Genomic DNA, 15,762 nt, shown 5'->3' on the forward strand with positions numbered 1-15,762 from the left:
ACTCCAAAACCTAGGACTTGGCTCCTCCCTCTGCAACTGAATTCTCAACTTCCTGTTACACAGACCGCAATCAGTAAGGATAAACAACAACCCCTCATCCACGTTAGTCCTCAATACCGGGGGCCCGCAAGGCTACCTACTTAGCACCCTACCATACTCCCTAAACACACATGATTGCGTGGCAAAATTCAGCTCCAAATCCATCTACAAGTTTGCTGATGACACGACTGTAGTGTGTTAGATCATAAACAACGACGAGTTAGAGTACAGGAGGGAGATAGAGAACCTCGTGGAGTGGTATAATGACAACAGTCTCTCCCTCAAAGTCAGCAAAACTAAAGAGCTGGTCATCGACTACAGGAAGGAAAGTATCGTTCACGCCCCTGTCTGTATCAATGGTGCCGAAGCGGAGATGGTTGATAGCTTCAAATTCCTAGATGCATACATCACAAACAATCTGCTCTGGTTCACCCATGTCGATGTTACGACCAAAAAAAGCAACAACTTTATATTAATCTGGATTCTTCAAAGTAATAAAACTTTCCCAGGCACTTCACAGAAGGATCATAAAACAAAGTGTAACACCGAGCCACTAAGGAGATGTTGGGTCAGGTGACCAAAGAGGTAGTTTTTAAGGAATATCTTAAAGAGGCAGCGAGGTATAAGGAAGCAGCTCCAGAGCAGCTGAAGGCACAGTCATAGTGGTGGATTGATTAAAATCAGGGAGCAGCGCAGATATATTGGAGGGGTTGTGGGGCTGGAGGAGGTTACAGAGATGGTTGGACTGCAGCAGGAGGATTGGTAAGATGAACCACCAGCAGGCACATTGGGTGATAAGAGAGAAGAACTGGGCAAATGTGCTGCTCCTCTTCCGGCAGCGCCCAGAGCCTCGACGAGCCTGTCGGAGAATGCCGCAAGAGGCACAGAGGGGAGATGTGGAAGGTTATTTAAAAGGGAGTCAAACCTGGAAGAGTAGCAAGAGGGCAGAATGGCCAACACTATATCAAATATGTTTTGAATGATGAAAAATTAGAATGTGGATTGGTATATTTGTGTTGAAATTCTACAAGTGATTCGGATAAGTGTGTTTGTATAACGCGCTCCCTGTTAAGTTACTTCTTTAATGAAGCAAATCAGCCGACTTGTTTGATGAGCAGCGTGTGGTGCAGAGCTGAGTTTCAACCCCGCTGTGTTTTCCCACAATGTTTGATTCCCTAATGATCTACAGTGTGGACCTCACTTGACATTTATTTTTTTTTCTCCTAGCTGAACATGACGTTCCATTTGTTCATTGTGGCGCTCGCTGGAGCAGGAGCGGCAGTCATTGCTATGGTGAGTACAAAATGGAGTACCCTGTCACCCTTCAGGAGAGGCCAGACCTGCACCTTGATGGGCACGATGATGAAGTTGGTTCACCCCTTTAGTGCCATGTTATCCCATGAAAATGTACACAGGTTCAACAGCCAACAAAGTCAAATCAATGGGAAATTTCCAAATAACTGGATCTATTTTCTAATGGAGACTGATTATAAATTTCCAGTCACTGGGATTTACGACTGCAGTGAAAATTATGGGTTCTCCTATGGCATGGGATGGTGTTGCTAAAGCAACAGAAACCTATTGACTTCAACCATGTGAAGATTGATTCTCTGTCAGAGAAGTCAATCTCGGCAGCAGCAGTTGGAGTTTCAATCAATCAGTGCTTTGATAGCAGCATGGCTCAAAGCCAGAGTACCATCCATGCTGTAATTACATTTTATCTGAGCACAGCTAAGAGTTAAAGGAAAACATTTCTGGGGAGAATTGCATTGCTTTGCTTCAGAGATCTGCAGGCCTGGAGTTTTCTTTGCGCTCCTGCCCTGATACACATGGAACCTGAGTGAGAACTAATTACGTGGCTTGAAAGAGGACTTAAGTCTCAATGTGCCCAAGTCTCCGTCTACCAAACCAGCCCCCGCCATCCCCCCAACACTCAAATATGAGCGCCCTCCAACCATGTTTGTTTGGGAAGGCCTCTGAACTTTACAAACATCAGGCGCAGCAAGGAATAACCGACAGGATTTTCCCGGTGCTGCAAGGTGAGAAAAATTTGAAGAGCGGCCAAAAGTCAACTGAAATTCTCCAAATTTTCCCGACCCACCCATGACGATTCCGCGCCACGGGTGGCACTGGAAAATCCCGGCTAAATTTTTTCTTGCCTTTTAATTGCGACTTTTGAGCATTTTTAAAGGTGCATTTACCTCAGCAAAGCTTGCTGTATATTTTCTATTCCTTTGAACGCAGTATTATGGCATAAGTATGAGTTATATGTAAAATTGCATGAATGATGACGATGGGTGCAGTTTCAGGTGAATATTCCGGGTGCGTGCGCTCCAGGACTTTGTATTGTATGCATCAGTGTGAAGTGGCAATTATCCCCCTGAGCACGGCTGATCAGATAGCGCACCTGTCATCATAGCTCCCACCCGCCCCTCCACCCCACCTACCCCCTTCACCGTAGTATCATGAGTATATCATCCTGGCTTATCTTATGAACAGAGCATATAAAAGAACGTATGTCAGGAACAGTGGTTTATAGTGAAATAAAGTAGTCCCACAAGCTAAACGGAAATGAGTTACTGAAGCTGCAAAATCACTCATGATTTTTCATTTCCGAGTTCTCTCTGCCTGTGGATAAAACAGGCAGAAGCCCTCGGCAGGCCAGGCTGCACCCATGGACACAGTAACACAAGGGGGAATAATCTCCTCAAGTCATTGAGCTTTAGCTGCCTGTGCAGCACGTTGGAGTCTGAACACGGAACTTGATTTCAAAATTGAAGTGTCGGTGTGGTGGGAGGCTCGCAAATCAAGCACCAAAAGACCACTTCAAGGAGCGTGCATTGGTTTGCGAAAAACAAATTGTGCAGTGCAAACAAATGTTGGAGGATATTTTAAAAAGAAACGTCTACGATCCCACTTATTTTAAATTAAAAAAAAAACGATTGAATGTTTCAGCAGAGCTTAATCGCGCCAAATTTCCATTGTTTTAACAGTTTCCAATCCCTAAAGAGCACGGAAGGAAATTTCAACCCACTGCCCATCTCCTCAAGGCCCAAGAATGTCTGAGGGAAATTTCCCTCATAATCTTACAAATATGCATTGTATGCAGCTGTCATTTTATGCGCTCTCCCTGTGATGTATTCTTTTTTGGAACACCTTGATCTTAAAAGCAAACAGAGGCAGCATCAGGTCCACATGCCTTTCTCATGATACGGGTGAGCTGCAGCAGGATTGGAGGTCTGATAACGTGGTACTCTTGTTTAAAAAGGGAGTGACGGACAGACTTAATAATTACAGGCCAGTCAGTCTAAACCCAGCAGCGGGCAACATTATTGGAATCAATGCAGAAAGACAGGATGAACTGTCACTTAGTCCGCATGGATTTGCTATGGGGAGGTCGTGCCTGATGAACGTGATTGAGGTTTTTGAGGAAGTAACAAGGAGGATTGATGAGGGTGGTGCAGTTGACGTGTTCCACATGGAGTTTAGCAAGGCTTTTGACAAGATTGCTCATGGCAGAGTGGTTAAAAATATAAAAGCCCTTGGAATCCAGGGAGATGAAGCAAGCTGGATACAAAAGTGGGTCCATGATAAGAAACAAAGGATAATTATTGATGGGTATTTTTGTGAGGTATTTCCAATGGGATTCCTGAGGGCTCGGCACTAAGTCCCTTGCTTTCTGGTGGCAGATGTTACTGATCTGGGCATAAATATCGAATCATCAAGATGTTTGCAGATGCCTCAAAAATTTGGTGTGAGGCTGGTAGGGAGGAGGATGGCTGTAGACCGCAGGAAGGTACCAATGGATTAGTCAGGTGGCCAGCAAAATGGGGCAGTACGGTGGCACAGTGGTTAGCACTGTTACATCACAGCACCAGGGTCCCAGGTTTTATTCTTACCTCGGGTGACTGTCTGTACGGAGTTTGCACGTTATCCCCACGTCTGCGTAGGTTTCCTCCCGGGTGCTCCGGTTTCCTCTCACAGATCAAAGATGTGCAGATTAGATGAATGAACCATGCTGAATTGCCCAAAAACATTAGGCGGGGTTACGGGGCTAGGAGTGGGAGGGGGGGGGGGGGTTGGGCCTAGGTAGGGTGCTCTATCTGAGCAGAGCAAGGGCTGGTACAGACCCGATGGGCCGAATGGCCTCCTTTTGCTCTGTAGGGATTCTATGATTCTATGAAATGGAATTCACCCCAGAGAAGCACGCGGTGATGTACTTGAGGAGGTCAAACAAAACAAAGGATTACACAATTAATGGGAGGCTACTAAGACAAGTAGAGGGAGCGAGGGATCTTGGCGTGAATATCCACAGATCCCTGAAGGGATCATGACAGGTTGATAAGGTGGTTCAGAAGGTATGTGGAATCTTTTCATTTATTAGCCAAGCATAGAACTATATAAAGCATTAGTTAGGCCACAACTTGGGCATTGTATACAGTTCTGGTCACCTCATTACAGGGAAGATGGCACTGCAATAGAGAGGGTACTGAGGAGATTTGCAAGGATGTAGCCAGGATTGGAAACTTGCGGCTATGAGGAAAAACTGGACAGGCTGGGACTCTTCTCTTCAGAATGGAGGATTCTGAGAGGAGATTTGATTCAGACGTACAAAATTGTGAGTGGCTTGGATATAATGGATGGGAAGGGTCTATTTGCCTCAGCAGAGAATTCAGTGACTCGGGAGCATAGATTTAAAGTGATTGATATAAGAATTAGAGGGGAGGTGAGGGAAAGGTTTTTCACCCAGACGGTGGCGGAGTCTCAAACTAGCTGCCTGAAAAGAGTCAGGAAACCTCATCTCATTTAAAGATCTGCCTGGATTTTCACCCGATGTGCCGTAACCTACAGAGCTAGGGAACAAAGCCGGAATGTGAGGTTAGGTTGAGTGGCTTGTTTTCTTGGCCAACGCAGACACGATGGGACGAGCGCCGCTGGGTATGCCGTAAACCTTCTACGATGCTGTGAAGCTTCATGCCAGGACCGCCGCATCTCTTGAAGTCGTCGAACGTGAATCAAAAACGGTTTCAGGGGTAACCCTGTTGTCACTCCCGGGAGGGTAAGATCTGTTATCTGCAGTCATTGTCATAGAGTTTGTGTAACGCTGCAGCTGGCCTACACAAGGGGCAGAGATCAGTGCTGTTTACTGGGCTACTAATCCATCAAATGTGAGGTTTAATCCCACCATGAATGTTTGAGAAATCCAACTTTTTTAAAAATCTGGAAATAAGTTAAAATGCTGCCATCTGTAACAGTGACCATGGAGCTGGGTATGTTCTATAGTGTAGAGGGACTTTAGAGGGGTTTCACAGGACGGCGCAACATCGTGGGCTGAAGGGCCTGTACTGCGCTGTTATGTTCTATGTTCTATGATTGTTGGAAAAACTTAAATGGTTCAGCAATTTACTTGGAGAAATAAACTTGTCGTCCTTGCCTGCTCTGGCCTTCATTTGACTTTCATTCTATATCAAGGTGATTGACTCTAAGCTGACCTCTGAAGTGGCGGCACAGTGGCACAGTGGGCAGCACTGCTGCCTCACAGCGTCAGGGACCTGTGTTCGATTCCGTCCTTGGGTGACTGAGTGGAGTTTACATGCTTCGGTTTCCTCCCACAGTCCAAAGGTTAGGTGGAGTGGCCATGCTAAATTTCCCCTCATAGAACATACAGTGCAGAAGGAGGCCATTCGGCCCATCGAGTCGTAAACGACCCACTTAAGCCCTCACTTCCATCCTATCCCCGTCACCCAATAACCCCTCCTAACCTTTTTGGTCACTCAGGGCAATTTATCATTGCCAATCCACTTAACTCTTGGACTGTGGGAGGAAACCGGTGCACTCGGAGGAAACCCACACAACGGGGAGAACATGCAGACTCCGCACAGACAGTGACCCAGCGGGGAATTGAACCTGGGACCCTGACGTTGTGAAGCCACAGTGCTATCCACTTGTGCTACCGTGCTGCTCAATGTCCAAAGACGTGCAGGTTAGGCGAGGTTACGGGGATAGGGTAGGGAAGTGGGGCTAGGTAGGGTGCTCTTTCCGAGGGTCGGTGCAGACTCAATGGGCTGAATGGAATTCTATGGATTCCACTGTCCCAAAAGCCTCTACGCTGTACAAAGCCACTTAGCAAGAGGCAATAGATTCTGGCCTTTCCAATGTCGCCCACATGCTGAGAATTAATATTTTTTTAAAAAGCTGTGTAAATAAAGCTTGGACAAAAATGTTTAAATATCCTGACAATAATGTCACGGCTTTGTCGGGGGCGCAGTGTAGGTTTAATGTTTGAAAGAGCTGGCACAGACACGATGAAGTCGAAGACTAACTGCTGTGCGGCTTGATTCGACGATTCCACGATGATAGAATCAAGTGGTGCAAGAATTGCTAATTTGAATAAATTTGAATGCAGGCAAAAGTAATAATTACATAGCGCAAGCAGGAGTCTCTGTGACACTCGCCCCTGTCAGTGGCAGCACAATTGTGTTGCATCCTTACATTTTGAACCGTAGTTGAATGGTGCATGCTTATTTTTTTAATACCTTCAATCGCATACTGCTGTGAGTTTTCTGGCTGCGAAGATTTGTGGGTTATAGTCAATGAAGCTTGCGCATGGCTGGAGTTATTTTTCACGAAATCTATCCATAAAGTAGCCTTGTCTGTCGCCAGCTGCTCACTGCCCAGATAGATGGCACTTTCACAACAAGGTTAGATGGTGTATCTTATTTCATACTGTGCGCGCAGGCTGTCACTGACCCTGATCCCAATTGCCGCAGCGCTTGTTTGGCTTCAGCTGGCATGCACTTGGCATTTTGGGATTCAAGCTTGTATTCTCAGGTTGGTAAGATTTTGGTTCCCTTGCCCTGCACCACCATTCACTTAATGGCTGAGATTGAGAAGCTGTATCAAGGAGAAATATCCTTGCTGTCAAGAAAGTATAGTCATGTTCACAAAACATCCAATGAGACAGACACAAAATATTGGATGTATCACAATTATCACTTGTGTTGTGTGTTAGGAGGGATGACAGCAGACAGTTATACACAATTCTAGATATTACTCTGGCCATTTTTGTGTCTGCCCAATATTCCTCTCCCTACCTTTCTGGTAGAGGCATTTAGTCACTAATTATAACATTTTCATTACAATAGCAGCCGCAGGAATATGATAAACATTAGAAGATAGGACGAGGAGTAGGTCATTCAGCCCATCGAGACTGCTCCGCCATCCAAGCAGATCACGGATAACCATCTATCTCCATGTCAATTCTCTCCACTATCCCCATGTCCCTTGATGTCATTTGCTTCCAGAAACTTATCAGAGAATTATAGAAGCCCTACTGTGCAGAAGCAGGCCGTTTGGCCCATTGGGCCTGAACTGACCCATCGAATGAGCACTCCACCCATGTCCACTCCCCTGTCCACCCCGCCCTATCCCCGTAACCACATAACTTAACCTGCATACCCTGCACACTAAGGCGCAATTTATCATGGCCAATCCACCTAACCCGCACTTCTTTGGACTGTGGGAGGAAACCGGAGCTCCCGGACGAAACTCACGCCGACACGGGGAAAACGTGCAAACTCCACACAGACAGTGACCCAAGGCCAGAATTGAACCCGGGTCCCTGGTGCTGTGAGGCAGCAGTGCTAATCACTATATCACCGTGTCGTCCCATCGATATCTGTCTTGAACATGCTCAATGATTGAGCATCCACAATCCTCTGCGGTGGAGGATTTCACAGATTCACCATCCTCTGAGTGAAGAAATTGCTCCTCATCTCAGTCCTAAATGGCCTGTCCCTGATACTGAGGCTGTGACCCCTGGTTCTAGAGAAAAAGATACATCCATTGATCGCTCCAAACATAATTTCCAGACTCTGAAATTCAGATCCATGTCTAGCTTTACGACTTTCCTTCATATTGTTTTGAAATGTTTCCAATTAAGGGGCAACTTAACGTGGCCAGTCCACCTACCCTGCACACCTTGTGGGGAGTGGGACCCACACAGTCGCGGGTAGAATGTGCAAACTCCACATGGACAGTGACCCGGGGCAGGGATCAAACCTGGGTCCCCGGCGCCATGCTAACCACTGCGCCACTGTACCACTCTTACTTCATATTTATATGTATTTTCAACCTGTGTCACATTATGGTCTGCAATAATCACCATGATTGAGAGGGTGCAGTTGATTCACCAGAATTATGCCGAGGATGAGGGACTTTAGTTATATGGTGAAACTGGTAAAGACAAATTGTTTCTCTTCAAGTGGAGGAGGTTAAGTGTAGATTTAATTGAGGTGCTACAAATTATGGAAGGCATCGGTGTATGTCTGGAGGTCTGCATTTTGTCCCTGTATTTGAGAAGGAGCCATGATTGCATTGGGGACGATTGCATGACTGGAGGGTTTAATCTTATGAGGAGAGGTTGGACAGATTGGGCCTGTTTCTCTTGCAGTTAGGAGGTGCTTGTATTGGTGAGTCGGGGTTCCTGGGAGGACTTGGCAGGGCAGTGGCTTGGGGAGATCTTTCTCCCTTTGGTAGGGAGCCGGGTGGTTGGAGCTGAAGGTCACAGTTTGAGGATGAGGGCTCTCCCATTTGGAATGGGAATAGGAGGATTTTTTTTCTCTCTCAGAGGGTTGTGAGTCTATGGGACTCTCTTCCTCAGAGGGTAGTGAAAAATTCCACTAAATTAGTTAGGCACGACCTGCCCTTTATGAACCCATGCTGCATCTGCTCAATGGGACAATTTCCGTCCAGATGCCTCGCTATTCCTTCCTTGATGATAGATTCCAGCATCTTCCCTACTACCGAAGTTAAGCTAACTGGCCTATAATTACCCACTTTCTGCCTACCCCCTTTTTTAAACAGTGGTGTCACGTTTGCTCATTTCCAATCCGTCGGGACCACCCCAGGGTCTAGTGAATTTTGGTAAATTATCACGAGTGCATTGGCAATTTCCCCAGCCATCTCTTTTAGTACTCTGGGATGCATTCCATCAGGGCCAGGGGAGAATGTGCAAACTCCACACGGACAATGACCCAGGGGCGGGATTCGAACCCGGGTCCTCAGCGCCGCAGTTCCAGTGCTAACCACTGCGCCACATGCCGCCCTGTGGAATACACTAATAAAATTCCAAAAATATTAAATAATCAAGGGGCAGAATGAGGGGAGGAAATGAATACGATAATTCACGAGGGAAAAGGTACTAGGGAAACAAATGGGGCTATAGGCTGCTAAGTCCCCTGGACCTGATGGGTTGAATCCCAGGATATTTAAGGAAGTAGCTACAGAGATAGTGGATACACTGGTAGTAATCTTCCAAGAATCCTTAAATTCTGGGAAAATCCCAGAGGATTGGAAAATTGACAATGTAACACCTTTATTCAACAAAGAAGGGAGACAAAAAACAAGTAACAATAGGTCAGTTCGCTTAACTTCTGACATTGGAATTGCACTAGTTCCACGTGGCACCATTGCTAGCCCACTAACGGATCCTGAATCACTCCGGGACTGGCAGTGCTTTCGTCAATGTCGAACACTCGCGATTCAGTCCTAGCGTCAGCACTTAGTCCCCCAAAAGGAGGATCCTGCCCAATGAGTTTTCAGCCTCCGCCACCTGGTCAGACAGTAGGTTCCAGTCTACTCAACCCAGCACCGGCCCTAGGGTTGCTGGCGCCCCGGGCAAGCTGAACTTCGGCGCCCTTGGGGGGGGGCGGGGCCGAGGGGGGGGGTGAGGGGGGGCGGGGCTGAGCCGGGGGGCAGGGCCAAGGGGGGGGGCGATGGGGGGTGGGGGGCGGGGCCGAGGGCGGGGCGGGGGGGGGGCGGACCCGAGGGGGGTGGGTGGGGGGAGCGGACCGAGCGGGGGGGCGGACCGAGGGGGAGGGCGGCCACCGCGCATGCGCTGGTTGGCACCGGCCCAACTGCGCATGCGCGGGATCCGAGTCTCTGGCGACTGCCCGAGTTGCCGGTGCCTTGAGCCGGCCCTGACTCAACCTCTCCTCGTAATCCACGGGGTAAAAAATATTCTCCGCTAATTCTTCATGCCAATTACTTTAAATCCACCTCTCTTTTGTCACTGACTTCCCTGCTGGGGGCAATGGCTCCTTCTATCCATTTAGCCCCTCACAATTTTACAGTTATCCTTTAACTCTCTCCCCAGACTACTATGATCCAAAAGAAACTAGCCCAGCCCAGCCAACCTTTCTTCATTGGTAACATTCTCTTTTCTTGGCAACATTATCTCCTTTGCACCCTTTAGGCATGTTCAAACCCTTCCCGTAATGTGGTGACCAGAACTGAATGCAGTGCCCTCGCTGTGACCTAACGTTTTACCAAGTTCGCTTTACAAAGTTCCAGCATAATTTCCCTGCTGTCATTTGTTTTTTCTGCTCATTCTTGGGATGTCAGCTTCACTGGATAGGCCGGCATTTATTTCCCGTCCGACCTTCCTGGTTTGCTGGGCCATTTCAGAGAGCACTTAAGAGTCACAGGTAAGGATGGCAGTTTTCCTTCCCTAAAGGACATCAGTGAACCAATTGCTTTTTTACAACAATCATGGAACACTTACAGTGCAGAAGGAGGCCATTCAGCCCCATCGGGTGTGACCGACCCTCTGAAGGACCACCTCACCCAGGCCCACTCCCCTGCCTTATCCCTGTAACTCCACCCAACCTTTGGACACTAAGGGGCAATTTAGCATGTCCAATCCACCTAACCTGCACATCTTTGGACTGTGGGAGGAAACGGGAGCACCCGGAGGAAACCTACGCAGGGGAGAAAGTGCAAACTCCGCACAGACAAGCACCTGAGGTGAGAATCAAACCCGTGCCCCTGGCGCTGTGAGGCAGCAGTGCTGATCACCGTGCCACCATCGGCAGTGGTTTCATAGTCATCATTGGACTTTTGATTCGAGATTTTTATTAAAGTTTAATTTCACCATCTACTGTGGTGGGATTTGAACCCGGGTCCCCAGAGCTTTAATCTGGGCCTCTGGATGACTAGTCCAGTGACAATACTCTTACGCCATCTTCGGCCTTGGCTCATCAAGGAAGACACCCTGTATGCTTCTTTAACCACCTTAACATCTGGGACACATAAAGGAAACATTCCATGTGGCTCACGTAGATATAAGCCAGGACTGTCACTTTACTAAAGGCTAAGAGAAGAATTTATTGGTGCTGTTGAATATCCAAATCCATATTAGACAACGGGTTCTGCAAACAGTGCTTTTGGCCCTTTGCCTCCAAATGTCTGAATAAAAACTGTTTCTTATCTGACCTTGTTATCCATCTGCTCGCACAGAAAAAAGCCGGTGTTCTGGCACTGAAACACAAATCTGCTGTAACAAAGGTTATCGACCTGCGCAACCTTGTAAACAGGCAATCTCTCTAAATACTAAATACACCAGATTAAAAGCATCTTAGTTTCAATACAGCTTCCCAGCTGAAATAAAAAAACACCCACACTACGTGTAACTAAAGGGCAAGGGCCAGGTTCATGAATATGCCCGCAGTCAGGCTCCTGTGAATGCTTCGTTGAGCTTCGCTCCTGCTTAAAGCCGTAGGTCTCCTTAATCTGCTTTGAGCTTTAGTGAGCTGCAGAATGGCCAAAGGTACCAGGCTGAAAATGTCTTGCTAGACTGTAAACTGTGCAGGGAGAGAGAGATAACGGGGCGGAATTCTCCGCTCCCGGGAAAAATCGGGAGGGCCGTCGTGAACTCGGCTGAGTTTCACGACGGCCTCGGAGGCCGCTCCTCGCCCCCTATTCTCCCCTCCCGGCAGGGCTAGGAGCGGCGCTCCGTAAAACCCGGCCGTGGGGGCGTCGCGCCGAGAATGACGCGGCCGGCGCACCTAATGATATCAGCCGCGCATGCGCAGCTTGGCCGGCTCCAACCCGCGCATGCACGGCTGACGTCATGACTCTGATGGCACGAACCCGCGCATGCGCGGTGGCCGTCTTTCCCCTCAGCCTCCCCGCAAGACGTGACGGCTTGATCTTGCTGGGCGGTGGAGGGGAAAGCCGGCCCGACGATCGGTGGGCACCGATCGCAGGCCTGTCTCCTCCCGAGCACAATCGTGGTGCTCTTTCCTTTCTAGGCCACCTACAAGCCCCAAACGGGCTTCTCACTCCCGTTTCACGCCGGCAGCGACCAGGTGTGTTTGCCGCCGTCGTGAAACGGCTGCAAACGACAGGCCGCTCGGCCCATCCTGGTCGGAGAATCGCCGTTCGCCGTAAAAAACGCGAGCGGTGATTCTTCCGAGCCGGGGGGCGGGGGGGGCGGGGGGGGGGGGGGGGGGGGGGGGGGGGGGTCGGGGATCGAGGGGAGCGTGAATTTTGTCGGGGGGCCCTCCCACGATTCTCCCACGCCGTGTGGGGAGCGGAGAATCGCGCCCAGGGTGTGCATCAAGAAATGTTTAAAATAATTTCACAGGATATGGGCGTAACTGGCTTGGCCAGCATTTGTTGCCCATCCCTATTAGGCCTTGAGAAGGTGGTGGTGAATCACAATCTTGAATTAATGTCATACATATGATGTAAGTACACCCACGTGGCTCGATCTACCGGCCGCATTGCAAATCTTCCTAGATCTACCGAGATCTAACGCAATCTTGCAAGACGTCGTGATCTGAATGCGGGATCGCAATTTTGCAAATCTGCATATTAGAGTGAGACAGCTAGCCTCAGTCTGATATGTTCTCCCATGATCTACCGAGGCGTGGGATCCAACCCACTCACCTCGGATATCTCAGCCGACCAGATGGAACGGGACTAGTGCGGGTCTCCCAGAGGATTGGAGGTTCTCATAGGCTTTCTCTCTGGGCAGGGTGGTACCTTGGCACTCCTAGTGCCAACCTGGATTCCTGAAAGTGCCATTTGTGTGCTGGTTTGGCACTTTCCAGGTGGCATTGTCATCTGATGAGGCACTGCCAGGGTACCAGGCTGGTAGTGCCACGCTGGCATTTTCCCATGCAGGGGTTTGGGCCCAGGGGTGCCCTGTATAAGTGCGATGGGGTGCAGGGGGGCTTATAGGTAAGTTGGAACTTTGAGGATGTTCGGGGGTCAGGTTGAGGGTTCAAGAGATTGGGCCGCCAGTTTAAAATGTGGCCCAATCTTCTCCTGCAATGAGGAGTTCTGGCGAGTGGAGCTCCTCAGTGCAGGAAATGGGACTACGTGTGGCGTCATTGCGGAGCTCCCCGCTGAGGCCCCGAATATAACCTGAGCCCCAGTAGATAGCACGGTGTTTCTCGGCAGTGCGAGCACTGGAAACACTCAGCTAAATGCGTTTGTTAGGGGACCCTATTCCCATTCAGTTAGATCACACCCACACTGTTGTTAGGGAGGGAGTTCCAGCATTTTGGCCCAGCGACAGTGAGGGAATGGTAATATAGTTCAAAGTCAGGATGGTGTGCGGTTTGGAAGGAAATTTGCAGGAGATGGTGTTCCTTTGTGTCCGCTAACAAGCAGCCATCCAACAAGAACATTACATGGTACCAAGTATTGATGGTATTAAACACTGATAAAAAAAACTATCACATCATCGAATGGGAAAATTAAAACCCGATAACCAGTGTATCTAGACTTTCAAAAGGCTTTCGACAAGATCCCACACAAGAGATTAGTGAGCAAAATTAAAGCTCATGGTATTGGGGTACTGTATTGACGTGGATAGAGAACTGGTTGGCAGACAGGAGCCAGAGATTGGGAATAAATGGGTCCTTTTCAGAGTGGCAGGCAGTGACCAGTGGGGTACCTCAATGTTCAGTGCTGGGACCCAGCTGTTCACAATCTCCAGTAATGGCTGAACAAAACATGTAATATCTTCAAATTTTCAGACAACACTAAGTTGGGTGGCAGTGTGTGCTGTGAAGAGGATGTAATCTAATGCAATATAATGTGGGTAAATGTGAGGTTATCCACTTTGGTGGCAAAAACAAGAAGGCAGATTATTACCTGAATGGTGGCAGTTTAGGAAAAGGGGAAGTGCAACGAGACCTGGGTGTCTTGATAATAATAATAATCACTTATTGTCACAAGTAGGCTTCAATGAAGTTACTGTGAAAAGCCCGTAGTCACCACATTCCGGCACCTGTTCGGGGTATGGGAATTGAACCTGCGCTGCTGCCTTGCTCTGAATTACAAGCCAGCTGTTTATCCCAGTGTGCTAAACCAGCCCCTCTGTGCTAAACCAGCCCCTCAGTCGCTGGAACAGTTGCTGAAGGTTGGCATGCAAGTACAGCAGGTGGTGAGGAAAGCTAATGGGGGGGTTTAAACTAATTCAGCAGGGGCATGGGAACCTGGATTGTAGTTCTGGGGTACGGGAGATTGAGAGTAGAGAAGTCAGGAGCACAGATTTGACTTCGCAGGAGGGCGCCAGTGTTCAGGTCGGTGGTTTGAAGTGTGTCTATTTCAATGCCAGGAGTATACAAAATAAGGTAGGGGAACTGGCAGCATGGGTTGGTACCTGGGACTTCAATGTTGTGGCCATTTCAGAGACATGGATAGAGCAGGGACAGGAATGGTTGTTGCAGGTTCCGGGGTTTAGGTGTTTTAGTAGGGTAAGAGAAGGGGGCAAAAGAGGGGGAGGTGTGGCGCTGCTAGTCAAGGACAGTATTACGGTGGCAGAAAGGATGCAAGATGGGGACTCTTCTTCCGAGGTAGTATGGGAAAGGAGACGCCACACTGCTGGGAGTTTTCTATAGGCCACCTAATAGTTCTAGAGATGTAGAGGAAAGGATGGCGAAGATGATTCTGGAAAAGAGCGAACGTAACAGGGTAGTTGTTATGGGAGACTTTAACTTTCCTAATATTGACTGGAAAAGATATAGTTCAAGTACATTGAATGGGTCGTTCTTTGTACAATGTGTGCAGGAGGGTTTTCTGACACAATATGTTGACAGGCCAACAAGAGGTGAGGCCACTTTGGATTTGGTTTTGGGTAATGAACCAGGCCAGGTGTTGGATCTGGAGGTAGGTGAACACTTTGGAGACAGTGACCACAATTCGGTGACCTTTACATTAGTGATGGAAAGGGATAAGTATACCCCGCAGGGCAAGAGTTATAGCTGGGGGAAGGGCAATTATGATGCCATTAGACATGACTTAGGATGTGTAGGTTGGAGAAGTAGGCTGCAAGGGTTGGGCACACTGGATATGTGGAGCTTGTTCAAGGAACAGCTATTGCATGTTCTTGATCAGTACATACCAGTCAGGCAGGGAGGAAAGGGTAGAGCGAGGGAACCGTGGTTTACCAAAGAAGTGGAATCTCTTGTTAAGAGGAAAAAGGAGGCCTATGTGAAGATGAGACGTGAAGTTTCAGTTGGGGCGCTTGATAGTTACAGGGAAGCGAGGAAGGATCTAAAGAGAGAGCTAAGACGAGCAAGGAGGGGACATGAGAAGTCTTTGGCAGGTAGGATCAAGGAAAACCCAAAAGCTTTCTATAGGTATGTCAGGAATAAAAGAATGACTAGGGTAAGAGTAGGACCAGTCAAGGACAGTGGTGGGAAGTTGTGTGTGGAGGCTGAGGAGATAAGCGAGATACTAAATGAATACTTTTCGTCAGTATTCACTCAGGAAAAAGATAATGGGCGGGATTCTCCGACCCCATGCAGGGTCGGAGAATTGGCGGGAAGCGGCGTGATTTCCGCTCCCGCAGGTCTCCTAATTCTCCCGCCGGTAAAAAATCGGCGTTGTGCAAATCCCGCCGGCAGCCTGTGAAAACAGCTGGCG

The 15,762-nt window shown here is 48.5% G+C and overlaps 1 protein-coding gene across 1 annotated transcript in view; it reads left to right on the forward strand.

The window, feature by feature from the left end:
• LOC119970709 (proteolipid protein DM beta) overlaps positions 1-15,762 on the forward strand; it is a 268,190-nt gene that overhangs the window by 230,933 nt on the left and 21,495 nt on the right. The window contains exon 6 of the mRNA XM_038805768.1: positions 1,267-1,332. Within this exon, the coding sequence (XP_038661696.1) occupies positions 1,267-1,332 (66 nt within the window). The remainder of the gene's footprint in view (positions 1-1,266; positions 1,333-15,762) is intronic.

Source organism: Scyliorhinus canicula, chromosome 8 (genome assembly GCF_902713615.1).
Source record: "Scyliorhinus canicula chromosome 8, sScyCan1.1, whole genome shotgun sequence".
NCBI lineage: Eukaryota > Metazoa > Chordata > Chondrichthyes > Carcharhiniformes > Scyliorhinidae > Scyliorhinus > Scyliorhinus canicula.